The sequence below is a fragment of the Lissotriton helveticus genome, chromosome 1_2 (genome assembly GCF_964261635.1).
Source record: "Lissotriton helveticus chromosome 1_2, aLisHel1.1, whole genome shotgun sequence".
NCBI lineage: Eukaryota > Metazoa > Chordata > Amphibia > Caudata > Salamandridae > Lissotriton > Lissotriton helveticus.
In genome coordinates this window covers 282,062,776-282,076,068 of record NC_136058.1, presented here as the reverse complement: position 1 = coordinate 282,076,068, position 13,293 = coordinate 282,062,776, and the positions used below count along the sequence as shown (strand labels likewise).

At 47.1% G+C, this 13,293-nt stretch overlaps 1 protein-coding gene across 7 annotated transcripts in view; it reads right to left on the bottom strand.

Annotated features, from left to right (window-relative positions):
• Positions 1-13,293, bottom strand: part of RNF220 (ring finger protein 220) — a 1,024,387-nt gene that overhangs the window by 97,147 nt on the left and 913,947 nt on the right. For all 7 annotated transcript variants that reach the window (XM_078671729.1, XM_078671730.1, XM_078671731.1 and 4 more), the window contains one exon: positions 1,530-1,626. In XM_078671729.1, the coding sequence (XP_078527855.1) occupies positions 1,530-1,626 (97 nt within the window). The remainder of the gene's footprint in view (positions 1-1,529; positions 1,627-13,293) is intronic.

Genomic DNA, 13,293 nt, shown 5'->3' with positions numbered 1-13,293 from the left:
CACCAACAAAAAGGGGGTGGGTTTCAAGTTTGCAAAAGTTATCCGGTGGTGCAGTAAAACTGAACTCAACAGCACAGTTTCCACTACTAGAACCTGATGGTAACATCCTGCCATTTCTTGGCATGGTTACTGGGTGGGCTTCCAGGTGGTTGGCCTCTTGTCTCTTGGTTTAAACTGAATTCAGTGCTCACATTTGTGGTTAAGTCGATCTTAGGAAGCCTTCATTCACAGAAAAAGATCAGCAGGTGGCTTAGTCTGGATCACCTTCGTGTATGCCAAGCACGAGAAAACAGTCCCATACAAGTATTTCCTTTCTGAAGATGTTCGGTATATTTTATGTTTATTTTAGCGCTTACTTGGGGAAGCTGTTTCATCTGGAAAGCTTACGTGTTATCCTATGGAGCAAGAAAGATTTTGTGGTGGGATTGGGAGGATGGGGAGTAGACACAGTGACGAGAGACCATAGACGTGTGCAGAAGAGTGAACAAGGGAACCTAGGTCACAAACGAAATCCAGTGGAGAGAGGTACGTCTGTAGGGAACACAACTTACTTTTGCTATGCTAATAATTTGCAGAATTCATCCAAACAGTCCTCAAACACCCCGAATGAGGAAAAAGTGGGATTGTTTTGGTGTGAAAGTGGAAGAGGTGTGGCGCCGTGGCCAGGGCGACTGACGCTGGAATCTGGGGATCACGGTTCGATCCCCGGCTCCGGCGGCAGGTTAGCCCAGCACCATGTGACTCTGGGCAATAGCTTGCTTAATCTTCCCGACGGCCCCCAGCGCCTAGAGACCCTAACGGGTGATTGTGCGCTTTACAAATGTGGATTATTATTATTATTAAAGTCGGCAGCACTCACCCTTGTGGACAGCCACGCAATACCCCTACACGCAAGAATTACAGCCACATACATCAAGCACGCTGAGGAGGGTTGGTATTCCAACAACATCTGCAATTTAAGCTTTTCGTACCTCCAATAGAACACTAGATGTGGTGCCCAGGTAGTACCTTAGATAAGAACCTCAACAGATGCCGCATAAGCATAAATATGTGGGAGCCTCAAATATGCACGAGGGGACTGGTAGGCGATATTATTAGAAAAAAATAGAAGAATTAACAGCTAGTATCATCAGCTGTGGCCACTGGCCACCCCAAACTCTCACAAAGAACAGAAGCAACATGTCGCACATGGAGACTCTACCAATTTTAGAAGACCTGTAACTGCCAAACCTCCAGCCCACAGCCTTAGAAAGGGAATATGAAACTAGAACTTCAAGAGGTAAAGGGGCACACTACCAGATGGTGCAGAATTCAATTGAGTACATACATTATTCTGCAGGCTTTCGGGCTGGACTCCCATTAGCTCGTTAATAGTGAAACTGAGTGACGTCACAACCTTCACCTCTCTCAAAGGACTTCAATAGTAACCGCATTACTATGAAGTACACAAACATCAGGTGTTTCTTGTATTTTGTACAGAGAGAGTGCTCGAGCATGCTTGCTCGTACAGGAGTCCGTCAAAAGGATACTGTGGCTTCCCGTACTCCAGGGTGTCGTCACCATCCACATCCAGGTCAGCATCGCTGTCGTGGTTCTCTTTGCTGCTACACATAATAAACCCCGACCCTGTTGGAGAGACCAAAGAAGAGAGGAGAACATATTAAGAACCTTTAAGTGACCATCTCCACCAGGCGCTCCACTTTAGAAGATTTTTTTATTTTTTTTATTTAATGAGTCTTGAGACGCTCGATAAATAAACAAGACAGAAGAGAACTACCTACCTCCGACACCTTTACTATGTCACTCCCTTCCGTAGACAAAAGACCTGCTCAAAAGGCAGCACGAGGGGCCTTCTGAAAGTGTAACCAACACCACTGGTCATTGCACCAGTCAACAGGGGCAAGTTCCATCATACCTTTCTGCGGCCCACCAGATACTTGCAAGCCACTGTCAGTCCACTTTAAAAAGAGAGTTTCAGCTAGTAAAAATAAAAAGCATACTCATCAGTGAAGGCTCCGGAACACTTCAAAGAATCTTAGTTTTAGGGGGTGGGGCTATACCCATATCAAGATGTCAGGCTGGTGATGCGTTGGGCCGGTTTCTTCCTCCTAGGAGCATTATGCAGCAACCCATGAGCAGAATAACCGGTAGAAAAGAAGACTTGCATTCCCTGTTTCTATGGAGGGAATGCAATTTTGCTGAGGGAGCATCCCTGATGGCTTATAACGTCGTCGAGGTTTGGATAAGAGTGCAGCCATCATGGGCTCTGGTCCAGGCTTTCGAGGTGATACGACAGCGAGAGAGAAGAGCCCACATGATAACAGAAAGAGGGAAAAGAGGAGGTGGCCTGTTTGGGGCTAAACAATGATCACCTCATCTGATGCCCTGCCAAACTTGAGCGCCCTGAGCAAAAGTTTGATTGCTGGAAATCGGACAAAGAGAGACTTCTCAACTGACTGGGGTGACCCAGGGAGGGGGGGGGGGGGGTGGGGGTGGAGTCCGAGCACATAGAAGCAAATGCAGCATTTTATAGAATCTATATTGAACACAAATGGCGCAATTCACAGGCTGTTAGAGCAGTTTGTGCTGGCCCAGACCCATGTAGAAATGCATGGCTGCGTTCGTACTGGCCCTGGACCAATGTGCTTTTACTGGATTCGGTTTCCCTTAATGATATTTAACCACTTCCATGCTAATGACAAGGTGAACTCGTCATGAGGCACACTGGATCTGTGCTCATGACAAGGTCAACTCATCATGTATAATGGGAAACATAAATCTCCAGCACAGGAGGGGAAAACCCCTTAGCAGCCAAGTGGTTAATACTAAGGGTAAAGTTAACGTCCAACTGTAGTACAGTCGAGAACATGGCCCAGAGTCTTCTCCATAGCTCCTAGTCAGTAGAGAAGTTATGGAGCTTGTCAGGGTTTATAAAAAGGCTATTTGCTCGCTGAGACACTCTTGATGCCCAAGCCTAAGACTAAAACCAATCAGAGGAAGCTTAAGGATGACCCTTTCAAGTTTTATGAGAACAGAAGCTATCAAAGAAACTGATAAAAGAAAGCACTCCCCAGGGCAATGGCAGAGAAAAGGGTGGAATCACCGACACTGTTTACCAAAGAAGATCCTCAAAGCTGCCCGACGAACATCCTTCAGAAGATTTCAGAGATGGGGTCCGCTCAATTCCAATACCTCAAAATGGAGAGGACTGCAACCAGAGCAAGATGAATAAAGATTTGCAAGTGATTGGAAAGAAGCTTGGCACAAATGAAGAGGACAATATTGTTCAGAATCAGGAGATGGAACACACAGGAGACCTGCTCAAAGATGGAATGAGAAATAAAGGACTTGAAAGATAAATGCTAAGATTTAGAAGATCTATCTAGATGTGACAATATAACAATTTGTAAGTTCAGAGAATGGGAGGAAGAAACTCCTGTGCAGATATTTTTAGAGCAATTCTGCAGAAGGACGATTCCTACCATATTCCTATGGAAAGAGCACACAGAGTTGCACCCAGAGAGAGAGGAACTATGGGCGTGTCCCAGGGATATCTTGGTTATACTGGGGTCATCACCCCTCAAGGATACGATGATTCAGAAGTCGAGAAAAAAGATACATTCTTATTTCAAGGGAAGGTTCTGACTTTGTTCCAAGATATCTCCCCAGCCACTTCGAATAGAAAACATTCACTCTTTCCAATAACAGCAGAATCATGAAAAAGACAGGGTTGATCCAGGTGGACTTTTCCATTTGGTTTCAAATTGAATCAAAAACTCCCCTAATATGGTAAGGCAGATGAGGGCTAGGAGGTCCTGGGTTTATCAGAAGATCCCAAACTACAACCACAACCCCTCAGCAGGATATATGGAAAAACCAAGCCCTGTAAGGAGGCAACTATATAAATAGTAAAAGCAGTGACTATGTGGCTGGAACTAGTCGCATTAACTTTTGAGGGACACCAAACTCAGACATTGGATTAATAACTATTTCAGACCACTCGCTGGTAACATGTCCAACTGAATTGGATGCTAAACCAAACAAGAGAGGAACTTGGAAGTTCAAGAGAACGTTTCAAAACTTGTTCAAAATATTAAATTGGTGATCCGAGACTATTTCGACAATAAGCAGAATGATAAAATGTTGTAGGCAGTTCTATGGGATGCTTTTAAGTCTATGGTTAGAGGCCAGTGTATAACTGCTAAAATTATACAAAGAAGTGTGGGAAAACTAATCAGACAAACAGTAGGAGGAGTTGAGGAAAGATGAACACAAATAGTAATCTAAGGACTTACCCATTTAGCAGCCACTGAAAAATGTGAGTAAGCACACCTACGCGTCAAGTAGAAGTTTTATGAGAAATTCAATAAGGCCGACTCCCTGTTGACAAGAAGACTTGAAATAGCTGGTACAAATAGTAGAATTCCCAACATAAAGGATCACACACGGGTAATTTGGGATGGAGAATCAACAAAAAGGTAAATATTCCAACATTAGTATGAAAACTTCTAGGCCGAGGAGCCAATCGACGATGCCAAATTAGAGAGCTTTCCTACAATCCTTCAGTTACCTAAACTAACCACTGCTGTTAGAGAAACACTGTAGTTCCCTATATCGCAGAGGAAGTCTTATTTGGTTTAAATTCATGAACCCTTATTTAAACGCCTGGTCCTGATGGACTTTCAAACTCTTTTTAATAAGCAGTTTTGAAATGTATTGTCCCCCAAAGTGACAGCTATCTTTAATTTGACCTACAATCTAAAACGGTAACGACAACCACAGCGGAAGTGAACATTTACTAACCTAGTATTTTTGCAGAGCTTTTCTCATTCACCAGACCATCGCCCTTCTAAACCCAGATGTATTATTATTATTTTTTTTAACAAAAACACGGATGAACAGACTTTTACCGCATCTCCATCTTTAATTTACCCTGACCAATCGGGGTCTAACCCCAATAGGCAAGCATCAGATAAAATGAGACGGATGCTTAATCTTGAATTGAATTGAATTGAAGGGGGTCTTATCATGCGCAAACTTAGCCCAATGGGCGTCAAGGCGCCTAATTCCAAATCCAGCTCATAACAAAAAACCCTGCAGCTCAACCTGTGTAAGCTCTGGAAAAACACCACGTTTTTAAGGCCTTTTTAAAGAGCGACAGAGAGGGTAAAATCTTCAACTCCATCGGCAAGATGTTCCAGAGCTGTGGCGCAACGACGGAGAAGGCCCTAGCTCCCCATCTGGTGAGCTTAAAGCGGGGGACAACAAGTTGGAATAGTCCCGAAGAGCGCAAACACCTTGTAGGGTGATAACGGGTAAGCAGGGAGCGGATAGCGCCTTTAGGTCCATCCTCGAGAGCTCTGTAGGTCAAACACAGAATTTTAAAATAGATTCTGTGCTGAATAGGCAGCCAATGAAGGTCTCTCCTCGCAGCAGTAGCAGAAGAGGCCCTGGGAAGATCCAGGACAAAACGTGCAGCAGCATTCTGCACGATTTGCAGTCGATGTATGAGGCCCTTGTTGGATTCCATGTAAAGAGAGTTGCAATAATCCAACCTGGAACCAACAAGGGCGACTGCAATCTGCTTGCGTGCTTGAAGAGACAGATAACTGCGAATTCTATTGAGCGTCCTGATCACGCCCCAGCAGGTCGAAACAGTCCGATTCACCTGTAGGGACATCGAGAGTGAAGTATCGAACACCACACCCAGATTTCTGGCGGATTGCGAGGGAGTGGGGCAGATGCCAAGAGAGGAGGGCCACCATTCACTCGACCAGATATCTTGGTCCTTCCCAAAGACCAGGACCTTAGTCTTCTCGCCATTTAGCTTCAGGGAGTTGTTAACCATCCAATCTGCAACATGTTGCATACAGGACCTGAAGCTAGAGGCAGATGTTATGACAGAGGACTGAGTGAGTGAAACCATGATCTGGGTGTCATCGGCGTATGATACCACCTCCATCCCCTGCGATCTTACAAGCCTGGCAAGGGGGGCCACGTAGATGTTGAACAGGGTCGGACTTAATGCCGACCCCTGTGGCACCCCACATTGCAAAGACTTTGCCGGGAGAGGTGGTTGCCGAGCATCACTCTCTGTTCCCTATCAAGGAGAAAGGAGTTGAGGAGACTCAGGGCCGAACCAGTGACACCTGCCTCCCTAAGCCGAGATGTTAGAATGGCAGGAGACAGAGTGTCAAATGCGGCCGTGAGGTCCAATAGCACAAGAACAGTAGTTTGTCCAGCGTCAACCTTGCATCGGATGTTGTCGACTACAGAGGTGAGAGCAGATTCTGTGCTATAGTGTTTTCGAAATCCATGCTGGGTGATATCAAGATACTCCGAGGCTTCAAGGAAAGAAGATAAGTGGCGATTCAGGTGTGCTTCTAAAATTTTTGCCGGTGCAGGGAGCAGGGAAATGGGTCTGAAATTTTTCAAAAGGCCCGGATCGAGTGAGGGCTTCTTGAGGAGCGGCCTCACAATGGCCTTCTTCCATATTGATGGAAAAGTGCCTTGGACTATTACCTTATTCATCACCTCAAGTAGGGGAGGAAGGAGGCTGTTCCTACACTCTTTTAGCTTTTTAAGAGGCAGTGGATCTAATGGAGAGGAAGACTTCGTCTTATCCAGAAGAAGATTCAATCCCTCCAAAGACATAGAAGGAAAATCAGAGAGGAGGCTGGAAGGAGCTATATCCAATGCCTCAAAAGAACGTATGCCTGGAAGATTATTTTCAACCAAGGAGAGGCGTTGTACTTCTAAGGAAGTGTGAATATCAAAGATTTTTTTATGAAAAAAGTCTGCAATGTTGTCACAGAGACGTTGAGAGCTAACTACGGGGTCTGGAAGTTGAAGGGAGCATAGCGAATCCGCAATTTTGAACAGCTCCCTGGCGGAAGTAAGTGAGCTAGTCAGGTTGGAGAAGTATTCCTGCTTCTCCATTATCACTTTCAGCTTATACTCCCGTAGAGCGGACTTATGAGCCTCCCGATCCATGGGATCCCAGGATTTCCTCCATCTCCTCTCACTGCTTCTGCAGCCCTGTCTTAGTAGTCTAAGATGGTCCGAAAACCATGGCGCTGATGGTTTCCGCCGGGCTACATATCGCAGGGATGCGGGGGCAAGTTTTTCTACTGCATTAGTGATGGAATCCTGCAGAACTTGTGCTGCCTCATCCGCGTCTTTTGGGGAGAGAGCCTCTGGTGTAGGAACAAAAGGGGCAAAGGCCTCATTCGTAAGGTTTCTAAGATTTCTTCTAGAAACGAAAGGGGTGGTCCCCTTCTTAGTAAAATTGGAGGTGGAAAAGGCTAAATAGAGAGGAACCGCAAAATGATCAGTCCACACTAATGGTAAAGGTGTGCCGCTGGAGAGTTTTAGATCATTAGAGAAAACCCCGTCAAGGATGTGACCTGCTGTATGAGTGGCTTTAGTAACAAGCTGAATAAGATCACAGGCTCCGAGAGATTCAACCAATGATAAGGTGTCCTTAGAGTGAACCTCGTCAAGATGGAAATTGAGGTCACCTAAAATGGTGAAGGAGGGCTTTCCAAAGTATGGCTCAAGGATCCTCAAGATGTCCGAGGCAAAGTTAGCTCTGTGACCAGGCGGCCTGTAGATCAATATACCCGTAAAGGAGACTGAAGACATCAAATTCCCACGGTGTTAAAGTATTTCTCAAAGCAGAAAAAGCCCTGTATCGAGTCCACTACAATGTTTGACTCGAATGTTAGAAAAAAAAAAAAAAAAAGACTACTTCTATTTTGGCTTACTACCAGCTACCTACACCCAAAATGCGTATCAATTAATAAAGCAGCTATGGAATCTGGAGGCCTTGCAATGCTGACCTAGATATGCTCTATTTAGAAGCACATCGCCACATTCTTTTTAAACGGTAACTATTAGAATCTGAGAAGCCCAGGGTACATATGGAAGCTGAAATCCTGGGCAGAAATACATTGGCTGTTGAGTAGTTTTGCAAGAAAAACCACCCTCCAATAGGATATATGTGTTATTTTGATATCCACACCAGAGGTAAATGGACAGACTGGGAAGACCAAAGGCAATTCGACTTTCCTCTTCCCATTCACCCCCTCTTTTTAAGTCTTGCCTAAACAGCACATGCACTGCAGGACGATTGTTTACAATTCAGTGGGCTTACACTGCACAAAGGCATACCATTAGTTGTTTTTGTTGTCACTCTTACTTGCAGTCTTTTTGTTGCTTAGCTCCCATATGCTTCTCTTCCTTTCTAGTGTTATCTCCTCTCTGGAGCAAGGACCACATATATGCATTCTTCCTAGTCTTTCTTTGTTCGTCTGCGTCTTTTTGCAATTTTATGAGTGTTTCATTATTTCAGGGCGTGGAATGTCTTCCTACTTTTACACAGGCACATGCCTTCTTATTTATGATTCGGGCTTCCGGTTTTATGGTATTTATTTTTCGACATTTGCGTCTGTATTTATGTAAAAAATTTTGTTGTTAATTTTTTCTGTATTTACCCATTTTTATATTGTATTTTCTATATAAATAAAGCTGTAATGGGTATTTTTCCACATTTATTTAACCAATAAATTTATACTTGCATATGAATGTCCAAAAGGTTTCAGCAGTATGCAGGGCAATAGCGTTATCTGAAAACACTTGAATTGTAAAATAACAAATAACTGTATATCTGCACTAAATTAGGCTTAATTACGAAATCTATTGCCTTTTTTCATCTCTCCTACTTCTCAATCTGTGCACCTACTGACCTCGCACTCATGATTGAGAATAGAAAAAAATCGTCCAAAGGCGGCCCTTTTTCCGGATTTTTCTATATTTAAAAATAAATACAGAAAAGAAAATAAATAGTTTCCAGTCTGTATTTATCTGTAAAAATCAGTAAAAACTGAAAAGTGGGAACCCTATTTATGATGCTTTCACCCCATCTGCCATCTCTATTGATGCTTTAGTTACTTACGCACACAGCTATGCTACTGTACACTCCTCTACACCACTAACGTTTAGCCAACTGAAAAGCAGCCACGCTGCTGTACCACACGGATGGAAGACTGGCAAAACCAACAGCTCTCAAGTAGGCTTTGCCAATGCTTGTTAAACTCAGATTTCTCTCCTGGAGTTAAAGGTGATCATTTTAGCAGCTGGAAGAAAGGGTCTGTAGAATGTGGAGGGAGCGCTCTATTAACTTGGTTCACTTCAATTGTTGAGTGTGTTTAGTATTGTAGTGAAGGATAGTTGAGATCAGTCTATGGTGGCACTCATAATCGACCACAGGAAAAATATGCAAATATTTGAAGAACCAACATAAAAGTGGTCAATAGTTGCTACATTTCAATGAACTGAAAAGGTGGGAAGGAGATTCCTGAGAAAGAGTGCTCGAGCATGCTTGCTTCTATGTGATAGACCGAAAGGGGAACCAGGGAATTAAAAGTAATCTGGAATCGCTAAGTAGATTCACATCACCAGATCGATAAGCAGTGCTGACAGCAGATCAGAGGAATGTCGCTATCTTGCCAATAAGGACACCGCGTTGAGGAGCCAGGAGAGAGAAAGCAGTGCTCCCAAACGCAGCCCAAGCAGCTGAAAGCAACAGCACGGTCACGCAGGCCCCACAACCAAAGCAGACTTCTTTAAATCATGAATCTGACGGCCACGCGCCGCTCTGCCAATGAAGGGGCGAGGAGCACAAATGTCAGTACCGAGAGATCCTAATTTGACAAACACTGCCCCGTTTCCCTCCCATTAGCCCAAATTAATTCTAGTTATTCCAAGGCCGGTCAGGACAAACACAATCCAGTTAATGTAATCAATTGAACAGCATATCGATCAGAGTACTGGGTACTGTTTATTTATGAGCAGGAACACGTTGAGAAAAAGAAGAACATCGCGATAAATGACCATCTGCGTTGCACAATCGACTGTACTGAAAATAGATTTCTGATCAATGCAGTGTTTTGGGTTACATTTTAATGCAGTTAACATCAAGTGGAAATACATATTTTCTAAAAATGAAAAGGGAGGGGTACGGTAGATAAAGGGAAGTGCCACGATCATGTCAGTGCAGACAAGAGGTACCTCAGCAGCACCTGGGTCACGAAGTGTAATCCGATTGTGGGTTCAACAAGTCCGACTCCAGACAGGGTTAGACGGAGCTCCGAGTTTGGGCCAGGATGGAGGGGTGATGGCAGCTTTACACGCGCGCCTTGTAAGTTTCCAAGCGAGATTAGTTACAGATCTGTTCAGGGTGTCTTTAGTAAACTCCATTGATTGGGCAGCTGACAGCCGCGCCGAGTGCGGTGCTCGAGCGATCAATGGCCGCGCTGTCACCTGCCTCTTGGCTGAACAGTTGACAATGCAATTATCCAGTGCGGAGACAGGGAGTTGGCGTGCGTCAAACACACTTAGGCAGCTTCCGGCGCCGCGGTGTAATGCGTCAGTGCGCCAAGCAGGTGGGCAGAGGGGGCCCGGGCCTGGGCAGCGCCACGACACCGGCTCAGCCCAGATCTGCCTGATGCCTTCGGACAGGTGTGTGACTGCTCAGAGGCACCGCCAGCAGCAGGTCGGATCGACAGGGGTCTGTGGATTCAAATGGCACCAACACAAACAGGATGTTTGTGCATCAAGTGCCAGCCCGGGGGACAGGCGAGGAGGATCTGTGCAGGTTTTCAACCTGGCGATTCAACGGGAGAGCACCTTCCTGCGTGGGGAGGGGTACAGCCAGCAGGTGCTTGCTTGGAGCTTCACAGAAGTTTTAGGTTGTCTTTTTAAAGTTCATCAATGAACATTAAGAATAAAAAGAGCTACGCTGTTCGGGGCATGGCACTGCTTTGTATCCTAGCAGACGGAATATTAAAATTACATTTAGCTAATTTTTGTGCAATCCAGCCATAGAGATTAAAAGTGCTGGGTAGGCGACTAGATAGTAAGGCCAAATGATCACAAAAAACAAGCACATTTAAAACATATTGGCTTTGTCAATGCTTCTACCCATTCTGTAAATCAAGAAATATGGTAAAAAGGCCATGTTCCAAGGGAGGGACAAACGAGGCCATGTTCCAAGGGAGGGACAAACGAGGCCATGCTCCATGGGAGGGACAAACGCAGCCATGCTCCATGGGAGGGACAAACGCAGCCATGCTCCAAGGGAGGGACAAACGTGGCCCATGTTCCAAGGGAGGGACAAACGAGGCCATGCTCCGAGGGAGGGACAAACAAGGCCCATGTTCCAAGGGAGGGACAAACGAGGCCATGCTCCGAGGGAGGGACAAACGAGGCCCATGCTCCGAGGGAGGGACAAACGAGGCCCATGCTCCGAGGGAGGGACAAACGAGGCCCATGCTCCGAGGGAGGGACAAACGAGGCCCATGCTCCGAGGGAGGGACAAACGAGGCCCATGCTCCGAGGGAGGGACAAACGAGGCCCATGCTCCGAGGGAGGGACAAACGAGGCCCATGCTCCGAGGGAGGGACAAACGAGGCCCATGCTCCGAGGGAGGGACAAACGAGGCCCATGCTCCGAGGGAGGGACAAACGAGGCCCATGCTCCGAGGGAGGGACAAACGAGGCCCATGCTCCGAGGGAGGGACAAACGAGGCCCATGCTCCGAGGGAGGGACAAACGAGGCCCATGCTCCGAGGGAGGGACAAACGAGGCCCATGCTCCGAGGGAGGGACAAACGAGGCCCATGCTCCGAGGGAGGGACAAACGAGGCCCATGCTCCAAGGGAGGGACAAACGAGGCCCATGCTCCGAGGGAGGGACAAACGAGGCCCATGCTCCGAGGGAGGGACAAACGAGGCCCATGCTCCGAGGGAGGGACAAACGAGGCCCATGCTCCAAGGGAGGGACAAACGCGGCCATGCTCCAAAGGAGGGACAAACGAAGCCCATGTTCCAAGGGAGAGACAAACGAGGCCATGCTCCAAGGGAGGGACAAACGCAGCCATGCTCCATGGGAAGGACAAACGCAGCCATGCTCCAAGGGAGGGACAAACGTGGCCCATGCTCTGAGGGAGGGACAAACGTGGCCCATGTTCCGAGGGAGGGACAAACGTGGCCCATGCTCCGAGGGAGGGACAAACGAGGCCCATGCTCCGAGGGAGGGACAAACGAGGCCATGCTCCAAGGGAGGGACAAACGAGGCCCATGTTCCAAGGGAGGGACAAACGAGGCCCATGTTCCAAGGGAGGGACAAACGAGGCCATGCTGCAAGGGAGGGACAAACGAGGCCATGCTGCAAGGGAGGGACAAACGCGGCCATGCTGCAAGGGAGGGACAAACGCGGCCATGCTGCAAGGGAGGGACAAACGCGGCCATGCTCCAAGGGAGGGACAAACGAGGCCCATGCTCCAGGGAGGGACAAACGAGGCCCATGCTCCAGGGAGGGACAAACGAGGCCCATGCTCCAAGGGAGGGACAAACGAGGCCCATGCTCCAAGGGAGGGACAAACGAGGCCCATGCTCCAAGGGAGGGACAAACGAGGCCCATGCTCCAAGGGAGGGACAAACGAGGCCCATGCTCCAAGGGAGGGACAAACGAGGCCCATGCTCCAAGGGAGGGACAAACGAGGCCCATGCTCCAAGGGAGGGACAAACGAGGCCCATGCTCCAAGGGAGGGACAAACGAGGCCCATGCTCCAAGGGAGGGACAAACAAGGCCCATGCTCCAAGGGAGGGACAAACAAGGCCCATGCTCCAAGGGAGGGACAAACAAGGCCCATGCTCCAAGGGAGGGACAAACAAGGCCCATGCTCCAAGGGAGGGACAAACAAGGCCCATGCTCCAAGGGAGGGACAAACGAGGCCATGCTCCAAGGGAGGGACAAACGAGGCCATGCTCCAAGGGAGGGACATCTGTCCAAGGCAGAGCAGGAGCAACTGGCAGGCAAAAGAAACCCAGTGCAAACGTAAACGGAAATATTAAAATACATAAAAAGGAATAAGAAACAAAGGCGATTCCGGAAGAAGCAAGGTTAGGCCCCAAGACACTTCAGGATGGAGATCTGATCGAGTTTAATCATCTCCCTTCGGTTGGTGACCTTTATAAATGCCAGTCATAATCCTTGGCTCGAATTCCAAAGAGCATTTTCTTGAAGGGCTCTCTTACACTTTCTTGCACTAAGTTTACTGTCTCACTCGGACTCACTCAGTCTCACTAATTCACACAGTCTCACTTATTCTACTCTGGCCCACTCATTCTAAATTACTCAGTCTTACTGTGACTCAGTCTCACAAAACAGTAACACCATGTCATGCTCCCTCACATTCATTCTCACACATACTGGTCCTTACTATCACTCAT